Here is a 15,057-nt window from a genome sequence, read left to right as displayed (position 1 = left end):
GTTGAGATTCAAGAAGCCAAAAAGCATCCAACTGTTGAAGCCCTATGAGAAGCCTGTCTTTTTTCCTGCAAATGAGGTGTGTAGATGTGTTACAAGCCCTAGCCTAATCTCCTCTGCAGCCGTTTTTTTTTCGATGTCACACAACGTTAAGTTCCTCTCTTTGGGGAAGCGTTGCGTGACGTCTCAGAAAACGGCTGCGGAAGAGACTAGCGTTGGCCATGATGATTTGGAATTTTCTTGTGCGGCTTTTGGATAAACCGTTGTCTGTGGAAACCTCATTGTCCCTCCTTCGCACCTTTACAAGTGTAAAACTTGCTCCTTCGTATAGCTTCCCTCAAAACTATCAAATTCCTCTACGATCTTTGCACAAAAAAGGTTTAAAAGCAATGTTGTGAAAACCCTGCACAAATGACAAATAATTTCTTGAATACCGTCACAATAACTTTTACAATCCTCGCAAGATCATAAAGAACGATTTTCGCCACTTAAGTCAACCTTGGAATTTTGTGAGCTCGAGTCGAAAATTCTCCGCACATGTACTAAAGAGTGTCACAGGTTCTTTAATTCTGTAACGTTCTTTCTAAGACTTGTCAATTGTCTTATTTTAGGCCATAACGGAGGAAAATATCAACAACTTTATCGCAAACAACAAAAAGTGAGTAGTTAAAGTAAATAACGAATTTTGAATTTTGTAATTTATTCGATTTTAATGCCACATATTTCAAGGATGTCAATTTATTTTGCTGAATATTAATTCAATTGCTTTGTTGATATCATTCTTATGTGAGTAACGAAGAACTGAACTAGTCAGATCAAGGGGATCTACAGCTACTTAAATACTCTTCAACACTTAACGGAGCTTAGTTACGTTATTTTTATTTTATTTTTTTTGTTATTATTTTTTTATTATTTTGGCTACGTACAAAATTACAGCTTTTAAATTGAAGGAAACCTGAAAATAAAAGTTGACGAAGATAGGAAAACACCAAAGAGATAATAATAAACCATAAAGGAACAAGGATGGTTAAGGATGGAGAAGATTGATATCAGACTACAAACGATGAACTTGAAAAATTTAGGTTTAATTCCTTCCAGCTTCCGACTACTGCCGAGCACTGTTTCGTTGTCTGAATTGTGCTCGACGATTTGATTACCGCGCGTTCGGCAGTAGTCGGAAGCTGGAAGGAACCGCCGAACATTTGATTGAAGGTAGCTAAAAACGCATTTGTCGGTTGAGCTTTGAATTTTAGAGTCCACTTGTTATTGAAAGGCACCGTAAGAATATTTGGAGTGTAGTAAAAGTTATTGATATTTTTTCACATTTTTTTTTCTTTTTGAATATAAACAGAAGCATTTTGACCAAGATTAGGCTTGAAGATATTCATGACACTTGGGTAAGTAAGTGGACCTAACAAAATTTATCTCTCAAGAAGTGTCGATGGCTGAAATCTTTATGCGATCGTTACATTTATATTCAGCGGCATTTAACGCAAAATTCCACATCGCTAGGAGTTCAAACTTCTTGTGAAATACAGAAAATTGAAAACATTTCTATGGCACGCTTTTTAACGTGGTTCCATTCCTTTAAGCCTGTTATGTATTATATCAAAAACGAGAGACCGTGTATTACCGCATTTCTAAACAAAGAGAGGGGAGTTAAAAAAATAAATACTTCGCTCAGCGGGGTATTTTTTGACGAATTTCGGGGTGTTTGGAAAAGCGTTTAAACACTGCTCAGCTCAGCGTATCATCAGAGAATTCGCTTGTACAGTTTAAATCAGTTATTGAAGGTCAGAGACGCATTTGAAAATTTCTTCCCAGCCATTCCAGGCTTCCAGGCTTTCAGGCTAGACTGGGTCGAGATTCTTGGTTAATTAATCTATGTTTTCATTTTAGTCGACTAAGGTGGAAGGTTATCTGGTAACGGCATTTGTGAGGCTAGATACAAACGGTACGTTATCATTTTTCAAACTTTTTTAACGATGTAAGCGTGATCTATTTGGCGCAAAAATGTGCACGACGCAAAACCGAAAGACACGGGTAGGTAAGGAATGTTTTAGAAGAAAGAAAGAAAGGTTTAGATACGCTCAAGAGCCAGAAGGAGAACAGCGAGGCTGGGCAAACCCAAAAGAGAAATGTTAACTATATCTCTACTGGACAGAGAAGAGCGGGAAAGAGAGAACTTTGGGAATCAGGTCGTTTCGCCCGTCAGCCAGTTCGTCCGATGTCAGTTCGCCCGGACTGAAAGTTCAAAGAGGGATGTGTTAACTTTTCTTTCTTTAAAGTAAACGAACAAAAAAGACAACATTGTGGGTATAATGCAACAAAATTGCACAAAACATGCCTAGTTCTTGTTCTTTTTTGATCCATCGGCCACGAACTGGATTCGAGCGAACTGACTTCCGGGCGAAACGACCGCAGTTCATCAGGTCTGCCCATACTTAGCCGTCGGATGTGTTGATAGTCTGCTCGAGGCCTGAAAACATTTGTAACGCGAAAGAAAATCTAGAGCAGCCTACATACATTGATTTGTTTTGTATTAGGACAAATAAAATCAGCTTTTTTTTCATTTCTTCCTGTTACTAGACGGTGCGCAGTTCTTCTCATTGGTGAAGTCTCTTGCCCGGCGTTATGGCGACAACAAGAAATTGAACTTCTTGTGGGTCGACCCAGATCCTTTCCCTACGGTACGTTGCATGTGATAGAGATATAGGACAGTTTTATTGTGACCTTGTGCTTAAATAAATCTTTTGTTGCTTAACTCCGAGACTATTATTTTCGGGCGTCACCAACCTCGACTGGTTCCTAGGCTTTTCCCTTGAAAATTGGTAGCGACGGGAACTGGGAACAGAGGGAAGTCACGCAACGCTCTCCCACCAGTTAGTTACCGGCAGTATGAAAAGCGTTGCGTGACTATACAAATAACGGTTGCAAAGAAAACTGCTAGTTCCTAGCAATATGATGTGTGTAACGACAAGCCGACGACATAGCTTTGGCGTGCTCGTGAGCGATCGTGTGTGATAGTCTGATTGGTTAATAAGTTTCGGGTTGACTAACTTCGGGTAATTTATCACAAAGTTTCACCGAATGTTATCAAAGGTAAACACTTTTCCAGGGACTTCATTTAACGGTGAAAACTTAATCTAAATGAAATCACGGAAGAAATCAGGACTCGATAAAAAAAAAGTCCTCTGAGAAAAACGCGAAAAGAAACTGTGTGAAGAAAATCCTTCTCGTCTAGATATTTCGACGTGATTTTCGATTTTTGATTTCTTTGCTCACTCAAACTCGAATCAGTCAAACATTTTCGCTAATCAGCTTGCTACGTTGTCCATGTATTCTCTGTGTCCATAAAAACAGCCCTGTAATAAGCCAGGGCGGACTAGCCTATTTAAAATTGATCTCTGCATCTTTTCAGTTATTTTCCAGATGCGTGATTACTGGCAGAAGTCTTATAATATTGATGTTAACTCTCCAGTCATAGGGGTCATCGAGCCAAAACTCGTAAGTAAAAAAATTTTCTTTCATTTTTCCCAGTCATTTGTCAAACTAAACAATCTGTAGAAGAAAGGCTGTACTGTCTTTTAAAACCACTTTCTGGACAGGTGGGAACAGGCGGGAGCGCAAAACGCGATACACGAGCGCCGAGCGCGACCACGAGTGCGAGCTTCGCGCTCGTGCTCGCGCTCGTGCTCGCGCTCCGCGAGAGCGCCGATTTTGCGCAGAGGCTTTTAGATTATGTATCCTAAATTACTGTTCGCTTAATTTTTGAATAACAGCGAGAGAGCTAAAAATGCCAAGCGTGAAATCAAACCCTTTTGAATTATCCGCGTTGAGTAGCAGTACTGCCCGTAAACACAAACAAATTTAAAATAATAATAATAATGATAATAATAATAATAATAATATTATTATTATTATTATTATTATTATTATTATTATTTCATTTAGAAATTAAATCCTGTAAAAAAAAGTACCTTTCAATTTTGTTTTTGTTTCTGCTATGTTGCTGGGAATCCTACCATGTTTTTAGTGAGAGAGAAAAACCGACATTCCAAGTCAAGTAATTTTCTTAATTCTTCTTTAAAGGGAAGAATTCTGTAGAACTTGGTAATTTTTGGACCCAGCAAAATTTTTCAGTGATCACATATGGGAGATTTACGGCCCAATATCCTCAGGAGGTTATGGCTGAAAGTCATATGGGAGATGTAGCTGTAATATACGTGTATATGTAAAATAAAATTAAAAAAATAAAAAGCAAGAGACAATGTTGGGTTACCAAACTCGATCTTTTTTTAACCAGAGCAAGAGTTCTTGGTTCGAGAAGAAAGGCAAGGAAACTAAACTACGCCATCTTCAGCAGTGGGTTGAAGACATTCTGGCGGGAAAAGTTGAGCTGAAAGAGCCGGCGAATTCAACGCAAACAGCTCCAGATGGAAAACAAGAAGAGACGAGCAAGAAAGAGGAACTTTGACCATGGGTCAGATTTTAGAACTATTATAAATTAAAGCTCGAAACTAGCGTTTATACCGCTCTGTTGTAAAGCACTCCAGATCAGCTGCAGAAAAGGCGCTAATAGCGAGCTGTCCCGTAACAGAGTCACACACATTTATAGTCGGAGAATCAATAGAAGATAATTTCATTGAAAGCCGAAACGGGTGAGAAGACTTTCTTCTAGTTTTGTCACCCATTTCGTTTTACTCCCGAATTTCTGTCGGGCATTGGAGTCTGAAGCGCTGCTAACATCTGGTATTATACCATTAATTAACGTTCTCGTCCCCATCAAACTTAAAAGTAGCCATTTAATTTGGAAAGCAACAAAGCCGTTTTAGCGCAACCTGTTAATGATTGTTGTACAAGCAAAGGAAGATGTAAAATACAGTTTTGACTTCTTCACAGAACGAATCACGAGGAACGGGAATAAGTATTTGATAAGCCAATCACATGGCGAGTTTTGGCCAGCACGTGTGGCAAGCGCGGGAAAATTCGTGCAAAGCCGACACGTACTCTGTCTAACGTTTGCACCTGATTAGTGAAAGACATTTCTTTGCTATGATTGGTTAAAACTTGTTGCACGTGAATGTCCGAGCTTTGTTAACCAATCGTAAACAGTCATTGAGCAGCTGTTCAGTATAACACCTCCACAGACAATAGAGTTAATAGTTAACTGAGCCTATTTAGAGCTCAATGGAGCTTTTTTTAGGGGTCATAATTATCGATTATCACATTTTTATGCGAGATGTTCAGGTTGGTAACTGCTGTCGCTGTGTGTGACAGTGATAACAACAAGCACAGATTATGTCAGTTGTAGGCAGCCGTTTCTGGGGAAGAAAAAAACTTATTGTGTTGATAACTTACTTCACGCACTGGCTGTTGACTTATTGATAGCTTTTTTAGACCCCGTCTACACTAGTACGCCGAAGAAATTTGTTTCTACGGTTAGACCTAAGGTCCACACTGATCCATCAGGAAAACGGAACTTTTCGAAAGCGCTTTTCAACCCGAGGAATTTGAAAACGCCGGCTTTTCGTTTTCGTGCGGACGGACAACATTTTGAACACGGAGCTTTTCGAAAACGATGGTGTCTCAATAATCACGTGATTGCCCTACCCGAGGTTTCCGCAAACAAAATTCCAACACGACCGATGATTGTTGCGTTTTCAAATTTCTGCGGCGTACTTTCTACGGAAAACATTTGATGCGTTTTCAGAGTGATGCCTCCGTTATCAAATTCCCTCGGCGTGGTGTGGACAGGGCCTCAATAACTGATTATATTTTTATATGAATTTCTTTATTACGCAATGCTATTATTGCAGTAAATTCGACGTCAGATAAGTTAATATATTTTTGAGTAAGACTATTACAACTAGTTATGAATCTCAAAATTGAAATGACACAATTGTAAACTGAAAATTTTCAGTCATGTTAGGAGTGAACAAGTTTGACATGCCACAAATTATTAATTTAACTTGTGATCATTACAGGTAGACGATCTTCCAATTTAATTGAATTTTCATAAAAAAAATCTATTTGACGATTTTTGAATATCGACGATTTTAGGTGTAAGTTGTAGGTAGGAAATATATTAGCCTTTAATGGTAATAAACAAATGTTGTTTACGACCACAGCAACATTCGGAAATTCACTCGCTCGATGACGTGGCCTATGTCGGTAATTTTATCACTGCAATAACTTACTTATGTCTTCAAACAAAATCTTACGTGAAGCCACGAAGATTCATGCATTGAACCGCTGATCAACGAACACTGCAGGTTCGTGTTGAGTATACGAGTTGCTTCGCGGCCCATTGATTCAATTAAAGCGCTGCGCAGTTATATATTAACATGAAACTTTTTTTAATTATGCCAGAAATAATTGTTATAAAAAGCTTGCGCACCCCGAATTGTTAATAGACTGGGTACAGGACGAGGAGGCCCAATAGCGCCTTTTTTTTTTCCTTCGCGTGAGTAAGGATTAACGTTCGCTGGACTCCAAGAGAAAGAGCCGACCACAAGCAGTATACTGTGTTCAAGGCCCACATTTTCCAAATGTCGCAGGGTCAACTCACTGTCAAAAGAGCAGAAATGACAAGACGGGCCTCTGTGACCAAGTGGAGGATTTTATTGAATCTCATTACCTGTGTGACGGATTGTGCATTCGATATTGTAGGGAAAAATTAGATGTTTGGCTCGTTACCAACGCAAGGAGAGATTGCGTGACGAGCAAAAGTGTCTTGCAGACTCGCTGGAATTTTAAGATTTAGGTATCCTAACAAGCATTGTCAGTTTAAGCAGGATTTCTTCACTGCTGTGCGAGATCCTTTTCTTCTCTAGCTTTACGCAGCACTTCAACGGCTCCTTTGGCGATCAAAGCTCGCGCTAACTGCTCTCCTAATTTCTCAGCTGCGACAAGAGAGTCACGCAATCCATCTGGGACATAAATGCTGGACTGGGTTAGCACGGCATGAGGGCAGCTACTACCTTGGACAACGAGCTCCGGAAGGGTTCCAGATACAGTGGCCTTGAGGCACTCTTTTCCGTCCAAGCTAAATACAGCACCTGTAATGGTTAACTGAAAAAGAAAAAAGAAAGCTCATCCCAGTCCTCGTCTCTAGCAACTCATCTCCAAAAAAAGAGGCTGACGAACAGAGCTTACGTTAATTCCGGGAAGGAGAAGCAAAGAACTGGGAAGGGGCCTGGGGAGACAACTTTCGTCCCCAGTCCTGTCTCTTGTTTTCCCGACTTGCTTCTAAATGGATATTTCCAAGGGAATATTACCGGTAATTATAATATTTCGTCAGCCAAGTAAAATGAACTGTCTGTGTAGACTAACATCCCATTCAACGATAGGTAGGAGAGCAAAACACTTTGTCTACCGCATTAAATTGAGACCGGACCCTGCGCTTCATTAAAAAGTAAACTTTAACTTAATAACTGCATGACACACCTCATTGCCATCCAGGCTAGACGTTACTCCAATAGGAACGCTACATCCTCCTTCCTATGTAAAAAAGTGTACCATGTATTAATAATCTATGCAAGTTGTTGGTTAGACTGTTCATAGCCCTCTATTTTCCCGTATTTTTATTCGATCACTGAATGTACAGATGGAATCGCGTGAGAACTGGATGCGTACCAGCGCAAACCAGAAGACTTGACGGGGTAGGGTGGGAACCCATTCTTTGGCTCGCTTCGCTCGACTCCACGTCCCTTCTCGCTCGCTGTTTCTTTCGTGTGCGTTGAAGAAGTGAGAGGCCGTGAACAGCCTAGTTGCTCGTCCCCTGGTAACAAGATCACTTATGCAGTTTTGTTCCACGAAGTCAGTGAATAAACTCTAACCCACTTGGATCAGGTTGGCTTGGCAATATATCAAACAGCAGAGTCCAAAGAGATTGCAGAAATTAGTTTTAAAACCTAATGAAAGCGGTACGTTACGTTACGTTACGTTACGTTACGTTACGTTACGGTACGTTACGGTACTTGTTAATCTTTGCTTGAGGGAGGCGCGGTGACCTAATGGTTAGCACGCTGCATTCAGGATCAAGCGGTCCGGGTGTGAGCACTGGCCGGGGACATTGCCGTTTTGTTCTTGGGTGGGACACCTTACTCATAATGCCCGTTTTCATTGAGGTGTATAAATGGGTTTCCGTGAATTTAATGCTGAGGGTAGCCCTGCGATGGACTAATATCCCATCCAGGGGGGAGTAGAAATATTCTTAGTACTTTCATACCACAGAAACCGGAGGTAAGTGCTGGCCAGATGGGCCGCTATGTTCAGAATTGCAGGGCAACCATTGCGCACAGATAAGAACTTACTCGATAGTTGTTTAAATTTGCTCTTGGTCTTGTTACAACACGGAGAAACACATTGGATATCATTAACTAACTCCTCACCAAGGTTCTTAAGAAGTTTCTTTCGGCCGCACAACACAAACTTGTGTGATTATCTATCAGTTTGGACACCAATTCAATGGTTTGACTGTCGTCAAGATTGACTTCAACTGCTAGAGCTCCCTGAAACAAGAGACAGTCTGATAATTACATGACAACCTATACACACGTCTTGTCTCCATATACACTACAGTGCACTACAGTGCACTTACGAGGTAAAGAGATTAACAAACGTATCGTTAAAAAACATATAATTATCACTATTTATTTTTGCCAACCTGTCCTACAGCGTACAAGCATTCATCAGCACCAAGAACCTTGCAAGAAAAACAAAGCAACAATTGAAAATTAAATTAGTAAAAATTTCGGAAAAAGAACTACGATTATCACTTGGCCTTCACTGTTAGTAGTAAAACGTCGCCTTGCGACTTACGACCGCTTGTTAAATTGTTTATGTGGCCATCTCGTTTTCACTGTCTCTTACTTTTAGCTAGAAGAAAACTACAGTTAGTCTCGTTATTACTTAAGAGCCCCCGTAATTATATCTTGGGTTGAAGAGGGTCTTCTTTTAGCTCGCGAGAAAGAAAAATAAAACCTCGGTTACCCAGGGTACACTTAAATTAATTCGTTCTCCTCATTAATACGGTAATGTATCAGTGGCCTCTTGTTGGTCATGATTAGATTACTCAGGTTCCACCGTGCACTGACTGTGACTGATTCATTTCTTCTTCTCAAAACTTCCCATCACGACATCGTCTATTGTCAGTGTCTATCTTTCTAAAAACATTAAGTTGATCATTATATTCCGACAAGAGTAGCCTGAAGTGTCAGTCATCTCTCGCCCTCAACATGACGATCTCTTGATTCTGCCAACGCAACGAAAACATAACTGAAGAAGATGCGAATAATTCTACTCTCACTGATAATTTTGCGACGTTTTTCTTAAGATATCAGATTCTACATTCTTATAAAGTATTTCGTAGTTACATGTAAGTGAAGTAGTTAAGACTAGGTAAAGAGAAAAAAGCAATTCATCTCTTACCTGTTCAATACGTTCAGCCCAGCCCATGCGCTCCATTCCAGCCGCTGCCAGAATGAGAGCATCATACTTATCACCTGCGTCAAGCTTGTTTAGCCTTGTGTTCAGATTTCCGCGCTGATCACGAGAAATAAGCTGTTAAGGACAACAGGCACAAGCCACAACAAACCACACTTGCGATCTGTACAGGTCTGCAATGCGTGCGTGTTTTACAGAATCTGCGCGAGGCTGTTTTGATCTGTGCTTGCGTGTTTTAATTTGTACGTGCGTGTTTTAATCTGCGCGTGGCTGTCTTGATCAATGCGTGCGTGTTTTAATCTTCGTGTGGCGGTTTTGATTTGTGCGTGCGTGTTTTAAGAGCAGTGCGTGTTTTGAATTGCACATGCGTGTTTTAATCTGCACGTGCGTGTTTTGATCTGTGCGTGCGTGTTTTAATCTGTGTGAAGTGCTTGGTCCAAAAGTCACTTGCTCAGTCGGAAAAGATCATTTGAATGTGTTTCACACGAATGTCTGAAAACATGCATACATCCACTGGGGCTGATCACGTCTCCTACTACATGTATCACTATTGCAATGTCCTCAGAATGAAAGTTCAGCAATGACAGTCAACCTTACAGTGCATTAAAATCTGGGAAATGTGGTGGAACGTTTTCTCCTTTTAATACACTTTATTTAACATGGAGGATACAACATCTTCTATGATCAAATGTGGGAAAGCTCTTTTTAGCTGTGCACTGCGTCTCAGTGAACTTGTTCCAATCACACTGAAAAAGAAAGATCAGGTTACAAAAAAGGATTAACTTTTTAATAATTTAACTAAGCAGTACACCACTTTTTCCGTGTTTACTCAGCCTTATCTTAACAGAAGATGGGTTCAGAGAATTAGAGACTATATGCAAACCCAAGATGCAGTCCCAGGTTTACATAACTTTTGAGAATCATCCCAGTTCCCCAAAGTGTTTAGATAAGGCTATGTAAACAAGGAAAAAGTACTCTTACTAGAAATCTTTAAACATAACAACTGTGTTTACACACCTATCGACCAATGAGAGTCTGCATAGTATCTCACATATTTTATAATAAAAAATATCACACAATAAGTAGCAAGTGAATATCATTTCAAATTGAATTTTAAAACAGATACTAAAAAAAATGACAGATACTCACCTTCCTTCAGGTAATGAAGCAAGAGTAGAACCTTTGTGCTTTGGATGAAAAACAGCCACGTCATAGGGACTGTCTCGTCTAAATAAATAAAGAAATCCCATATCAACAAACAGAACCCAAAGGTCAAGAGCACCCAACAGATCATATCATTCAGTAAATTGTCAATTCATAGCAGTTACTAAAGGCATTTAATACCCTCTGATTTTGTTGATTGAGTTGTCACCTTGAACTTTTGGATGCACTCGATAAAAATGCCAGCTTTGATTCTCAGAAAGGCAACAGCTGCTAAGGTTTTTCCGGAATGGACAAAAAATTCCTAACAAATTCAAGAATTCTCAGGTCCCCTAAAATGACCGAACAGAAAAATGTTTAACAGCACATCCTCAAATTAACTGTGCAGAGTTTTTAAACCACTCCACATAGCCTAAATCAACATATTAATACATTTGAGAGATACACGGGACAACTCGTCTCTGCAAAATTTTTTAGACCACCATAGTGAGATCCCTTGTGACAACTACTCATTGTCATAAAAAAAAAATTGTGTTGCCAAACAGATTGTGGTTCTTTCCTCTCTATTTCTTTCTAGTCATAGAGGCAATTAAGTTTTCTTATGTGTCCTGCTTCTAAGAAAAGACTGCATATGTTTGTACCTGGGCCCAAGGCAGCTTGTACAACTGTACATTTTACAATGAAAGTTAATACTAGTCCTAGTTTTATGGTCTTTCTTTCAAGTTAAAATCATTTACCTGAAGACAGCTCCTATCAGCATGCCTGGTGGTAGAGTGGATGGAAGATCCTTTAGTGAATGAACCACAAAATGTACACTAAACAATAAAACAAAGAAAACATTGAAAACATTTTACACAGTTGATTCTTAATTAATATTTGAAAAATGGGCGAAAATTACTTCCCACAATTAAAAACAAAAAATAATATTTATTTAATAAATAAAATTTGATAATAATTAAAATTTATTCATAGCATTTTTGTTTAAATATGGCAAACAATTAGAAAAAATACTAATAAATAATACATACAATTATTACATGTGTAAATTCTACCACAATTATTTGTTAATTAACATAATATTTACTAATCACATATTAAGTAAGAAATTTCAGTTGATAAATTTTGACTATCATAATGACACAAACCTTTTATTAGCTAGAGCAACTTCTAATTCCTTTGTGAAAACACTTTTTTCTCCTATCTGTAGATTTACAAAAAAAAACATGTTTACACAATTATTATCTCTTATAACTGATATTGATTCTGAGTAACTTGGCAGATATTACTTCCTAACAATCAGGTCAGACTTTAATCACTAATAACCTGAGTGTGTCGATGACACAATTATTATTAATACATTACAATAGGTGTAAGGTATTCAACATTTTATTACTCACTTTAGGTAATGCTTTATCCAAAATATTATCCCCTACAGTAGACATTGACACTAAAAAGAAACAACATCTAGATCAGACATGTTGCCTTTAGTTGTATAACTCAGCTTGTGGTCTATAAAATCTTTGGAAGCAAACAGGATCTTAACTTTAATAGACCTAAATCTAAAAAGGTGCATATTAATAGCTCATGACAAGTAATTTCACATGGTATGATTCATTATTCAATTCACAGGTAAGACACAGGTGTGAGCTCAAACTTTGTGTTGAACAGACTATGCAGACACTTACTAAGTACTGTACTTATAATATTATATGCTCACTAAAGAAACAATCCCTGAAATACCTCTAGAGACTTATGATATAGTTATATAAAAACCATTCCTGTAGTAATTCATTTTATTAATAAATCATTTTCAAAGAGAAATGGGAGGAGGCCAGGACCCGAGTAATCAGAGGAAAGTATGTACAATCATGTTATTTTAGTTTGCACTTGTGATGAGAATTTCCATATTTGATTAAAAACTCATGACAAGTAATTAAAAAGTGATATTGTAACAGGGTGGATTACAGCTAACAATTTAGTACTTACCAATTTCAAATGATGCATCAGAACAAACCTTCTTTAGTTCTTCTATAATTACATTAGTTTGAATGAGTGCAAGCTGTTTAAAATGAAACAAATTAAGGCCAATTTAATTGAGTCATGAAACAAAATGTCTACATTAATTAACAATGTTATTCATTTTTCAAATTTCTTTCAAATAATGATTACCAGTATAGTAGTTATTTAATAGGGAAACACTCCAGCCAATGACATCAGGGCTTACAAACTAATCAAAAAACCCCCTCAAAGCGACATAGAGTGTATCATTCAGCTATTAGTTGATACAGTGGCCTGTGTAGTATAATATACTGAAAACGTCCCAAAAACAACAACCCTGTTTACTTTCAAATTTAGTAGCCCAGATCCGTAATTTTTCTATTGAGTCACAAAATGGAGACTCACTGGAAATCAACCTTAAGGCTACTGTATACCTTTAGAGGTGTCTCACATCCAAGCGATGTAGCGCATCCAGTTTTAACTGCAGATACCTAAACCCCTATATCAAATTAAAGCTTATAGAGCTGGCTATCAAACTACACCAAGAATTTTGAAATATAAAATGAATTGTTAATGACATTCTAAGTCCGAATCATCGTCTGGTCAAATTCGCACCTTCTAGAGCCCCTGGGGTCTTGAACTAGTCAGTCTAGTCAAATGCCCATGGTACATGAAAGATACATTCCATTTTTTTCTGCAACCCCCCCCCCCCCCGACCCCCCACCCCTATGGGGGACAATCTCTGGCACTGAGGCTTCGGCTGTTGGGAGATTTTTTCAAAGGAGCCAACAACTCCTCCGATGCAAACTTTAAAGGTGCTGACAACAAAAAAACTAGGCTGCCAGAATCTGCCTTCCATAGTGGGGGTGCGGATAAAAAATTGAATGTCCCTATGTCCGGGTTAAAATGTTTGACTATTTGATCACTACACGACGCGATCGACATTGCAACATCAACAACAACAAAAATAATGTTTGACAGCTTAATATACTGTCATGATGAATAAATGATCTTAAATTATACTTGTAATTAACTTCCCAATAGTCAAAAACAAATTAGAGGATCGAATTTGGAAAGATCTCGAGACCAAGAACAGTCGGATTAGAAAATCTTTGCTTTAAGATGGATGACAGAAGAGTCTTTCGTGGTGTTCGGGGGCATTTACAAACGTTTTTTTTTTTTATCTCAACAATCGATTCAATTAAAAAAAAGTTAATTTCGTGACAAATCACATACCTGACTTTTACGCGAGCCGACTTTCACAACTTTCGCTGAGTCCGCCATGTTGACCGAGATTTCTATCACGTGTAAAAAGACTGGAGACTAAACTGATATTGCCTTCTCTTCAAAACGAGACCACGCAATACACAGCGAGTGTCCGCCATTTTGAATATCAGAGCTGGTCTTGGTGCATGAATATGGCGGCAGTTTTTCGTTTTTCACGTCTTGTTTCGCCGACAACCGGTTCATTCATGGCCACTTGTAGAAGAAGCATCGGTATGGCAGCTGTTTTAGCGAAAGACAAGACCTCTGACCCCATACAGAAATTATTCGTGGAGAAATTGCAAGAGTACAAGAAGAAAAGCCAAGCCTCAGGTGGAGAATTAGTCGATTTTACGCCCGAGAAGAAGGCTAGAGTCGAGGTGGAAAAGCAGCAGATACAAAAGCGGTTTGGAGAAGGAAATCTGGAGGAATTTCCCAAGTTTGACTTTGTCACCAAATGAAGAAGGACCACGTGATCTTCTTAACGACAGGAGCAAGCCTTTGATCAAAAGGACTATATTTGGATTTACATTTGACTTATGACGGATTAGACGAATTTGTTGGGCTCAAAACATTACAGGAAAAAAATTGGATTGTGACTTGCAGTGTGTTACTAGTTGTAAGAAAATGGGGCTTTTTTTATATCACTCTCATTTCTTGGAATAAATCTATATTTCAAACAATGCTGATGTATTGTTGATGTATTATGAAATATATGTATTAGAGTGGTTTTCAATTGAGTGTTTTGAAACCAGAACCAAAGTAATCACTCTAGCCAAATCACAAAGGACACAGAAAATCCAGTGAACCAATCAAAACTCAAAGTAATTACATGTAGGTGACACAAAGCACCAGAAATATGCACAATTGGATGAAAAAATGGCATACATTTCTTAAGCCAATCGTGTAACATGGTGATACAAAACCAATTACCTTTTGACACTCAAATGAAAACTGCTCTATTCAGGTTATAATTACATGTGGGAGTTGCATCAGTGAAGTTCTTACAACAACCCCTATATGGTATACAATTCATAGCCATGGAAATTGGTGGGTGTATTTTTATGTTAACATACATGTAGTTTGACATCTGCAAACTTGTGAATTGTGAAAATGTGAAAGTTAATGTTAGTGCAAACCACAGGCTGGGTCTTCTTAAAGTACTTTACTTTTCCTGTTAAATATTCC

At 38.5% G+C, this 15,057-nt stretch overlaps 3 protein-coding genes across 3 annotated transcripts in view; 2 read left to right on the top strand and 1 right to left on the bottom strand.

Annotated features, from left to right (window-relative positions):
- The window catches only part of LOC145492020 (calsequestrin-1-like), an 11,448-nt gene extending 5,317 nt beyond the window's left edge, over nt 1-6,131 (top strand). Inside the window, exons 7-13 of the mRNA XM_081471335.1 lie at nt 1-76; nt 609-655; nt 1,349-1,394; nt 1,897-1,951; nt 2,587-2,687; nt 3,430-3,504; nt 4,304-6,131. The exon at nt 1-76 is cut by the window's left edge and continues 11 nt beyond it. Coding sequence (XP_081327461.1) covers nt 1-76; nt 609-655; nt 1,349-1,394; nt 1,897-1,951; nt 2,587-2,687; nt 3,430-3,504; nt 4,304-4,474 — 571 coding nt within the window. The 3' untranslated portion in view covers nt 4,475-6,131. The remainder of the gene's footprint in view (nt 77-608; nt 656-1,348; nt 1,395-1,896; nt 1,952-2,586; nt 2,688-3,429; nt 3,505-4,303) is intronic.
- Nucleotides 6,132-6,226: 95 nt separating this feature from the next.
- On the bottom strand, nt 6,227-13,915 carry LOC145492021 (porphobilinogen deaminase-like). The gene is made up of 12 exons (XM_081471336.1): nt 13,843-13,915; nt 12,595-12,667; nt 12,006-12,055; nt 11,754-11,809; nt 11,346-11,423; nt 10,597-10,674; nt 10,118-10,193; nt 9,433-9,546; nt 8,669-8,707; nt 8,394-8,513; nt 7,447-7,500; nt 6,227-7,071 (listed from the first exon to the last, which is right to left on the bottom strand). The coding sequence occupies exons 1-12, from the start codon at nt 13,888-13,890 to the stop codon at nt 6,802-6,804; spliced, it is 1,056 nt and encodes a 351-aa protein (XP_081327462.1). The 5' UTR covers nt 13,891-13,915; the 3' UTR covers nt 6,227-6,801.
- Nucleotides 13,916-13,960: 45 nt separating this feature from the next.
- LOC145492028 (ATP synthase peripheral stalk subunit F6, mitochondrial-like) lies at nt 13,961-15,051 on the top strand. Its single transcript, XM_081471344.1, has one exon. It carries the CDS (start codon nt 14,019-14,021, stop codon nt 14,328-14,330), a length of 312 nt encoding a protein of 103 aa, XP_081327470.1. The 5' UTR covers nt 13,961-14,018; the 3' UTR covers nt 14,331-15,051.
- Nucleotides 15,052-15,057: the final 6 nt, after the last annotated feature.

Source organism: Orbicella franksi, chromosome 7 (genome assembly GCF_964199315.1).
Source record: "Orbicella franksi chromosome 7, jaOrbFran1.1, whole genome shotgun sequence".
Classification (NCBI taxonomy): Eukaryota; Metazoa; Cnidaria; class Anthozoa; order Scleractinia; family Merulinidae; genus Orbicella; species Orbicella franksi.
This window is presented reverse-complemented; position numbering and strand designations above follow the sequence as displayed.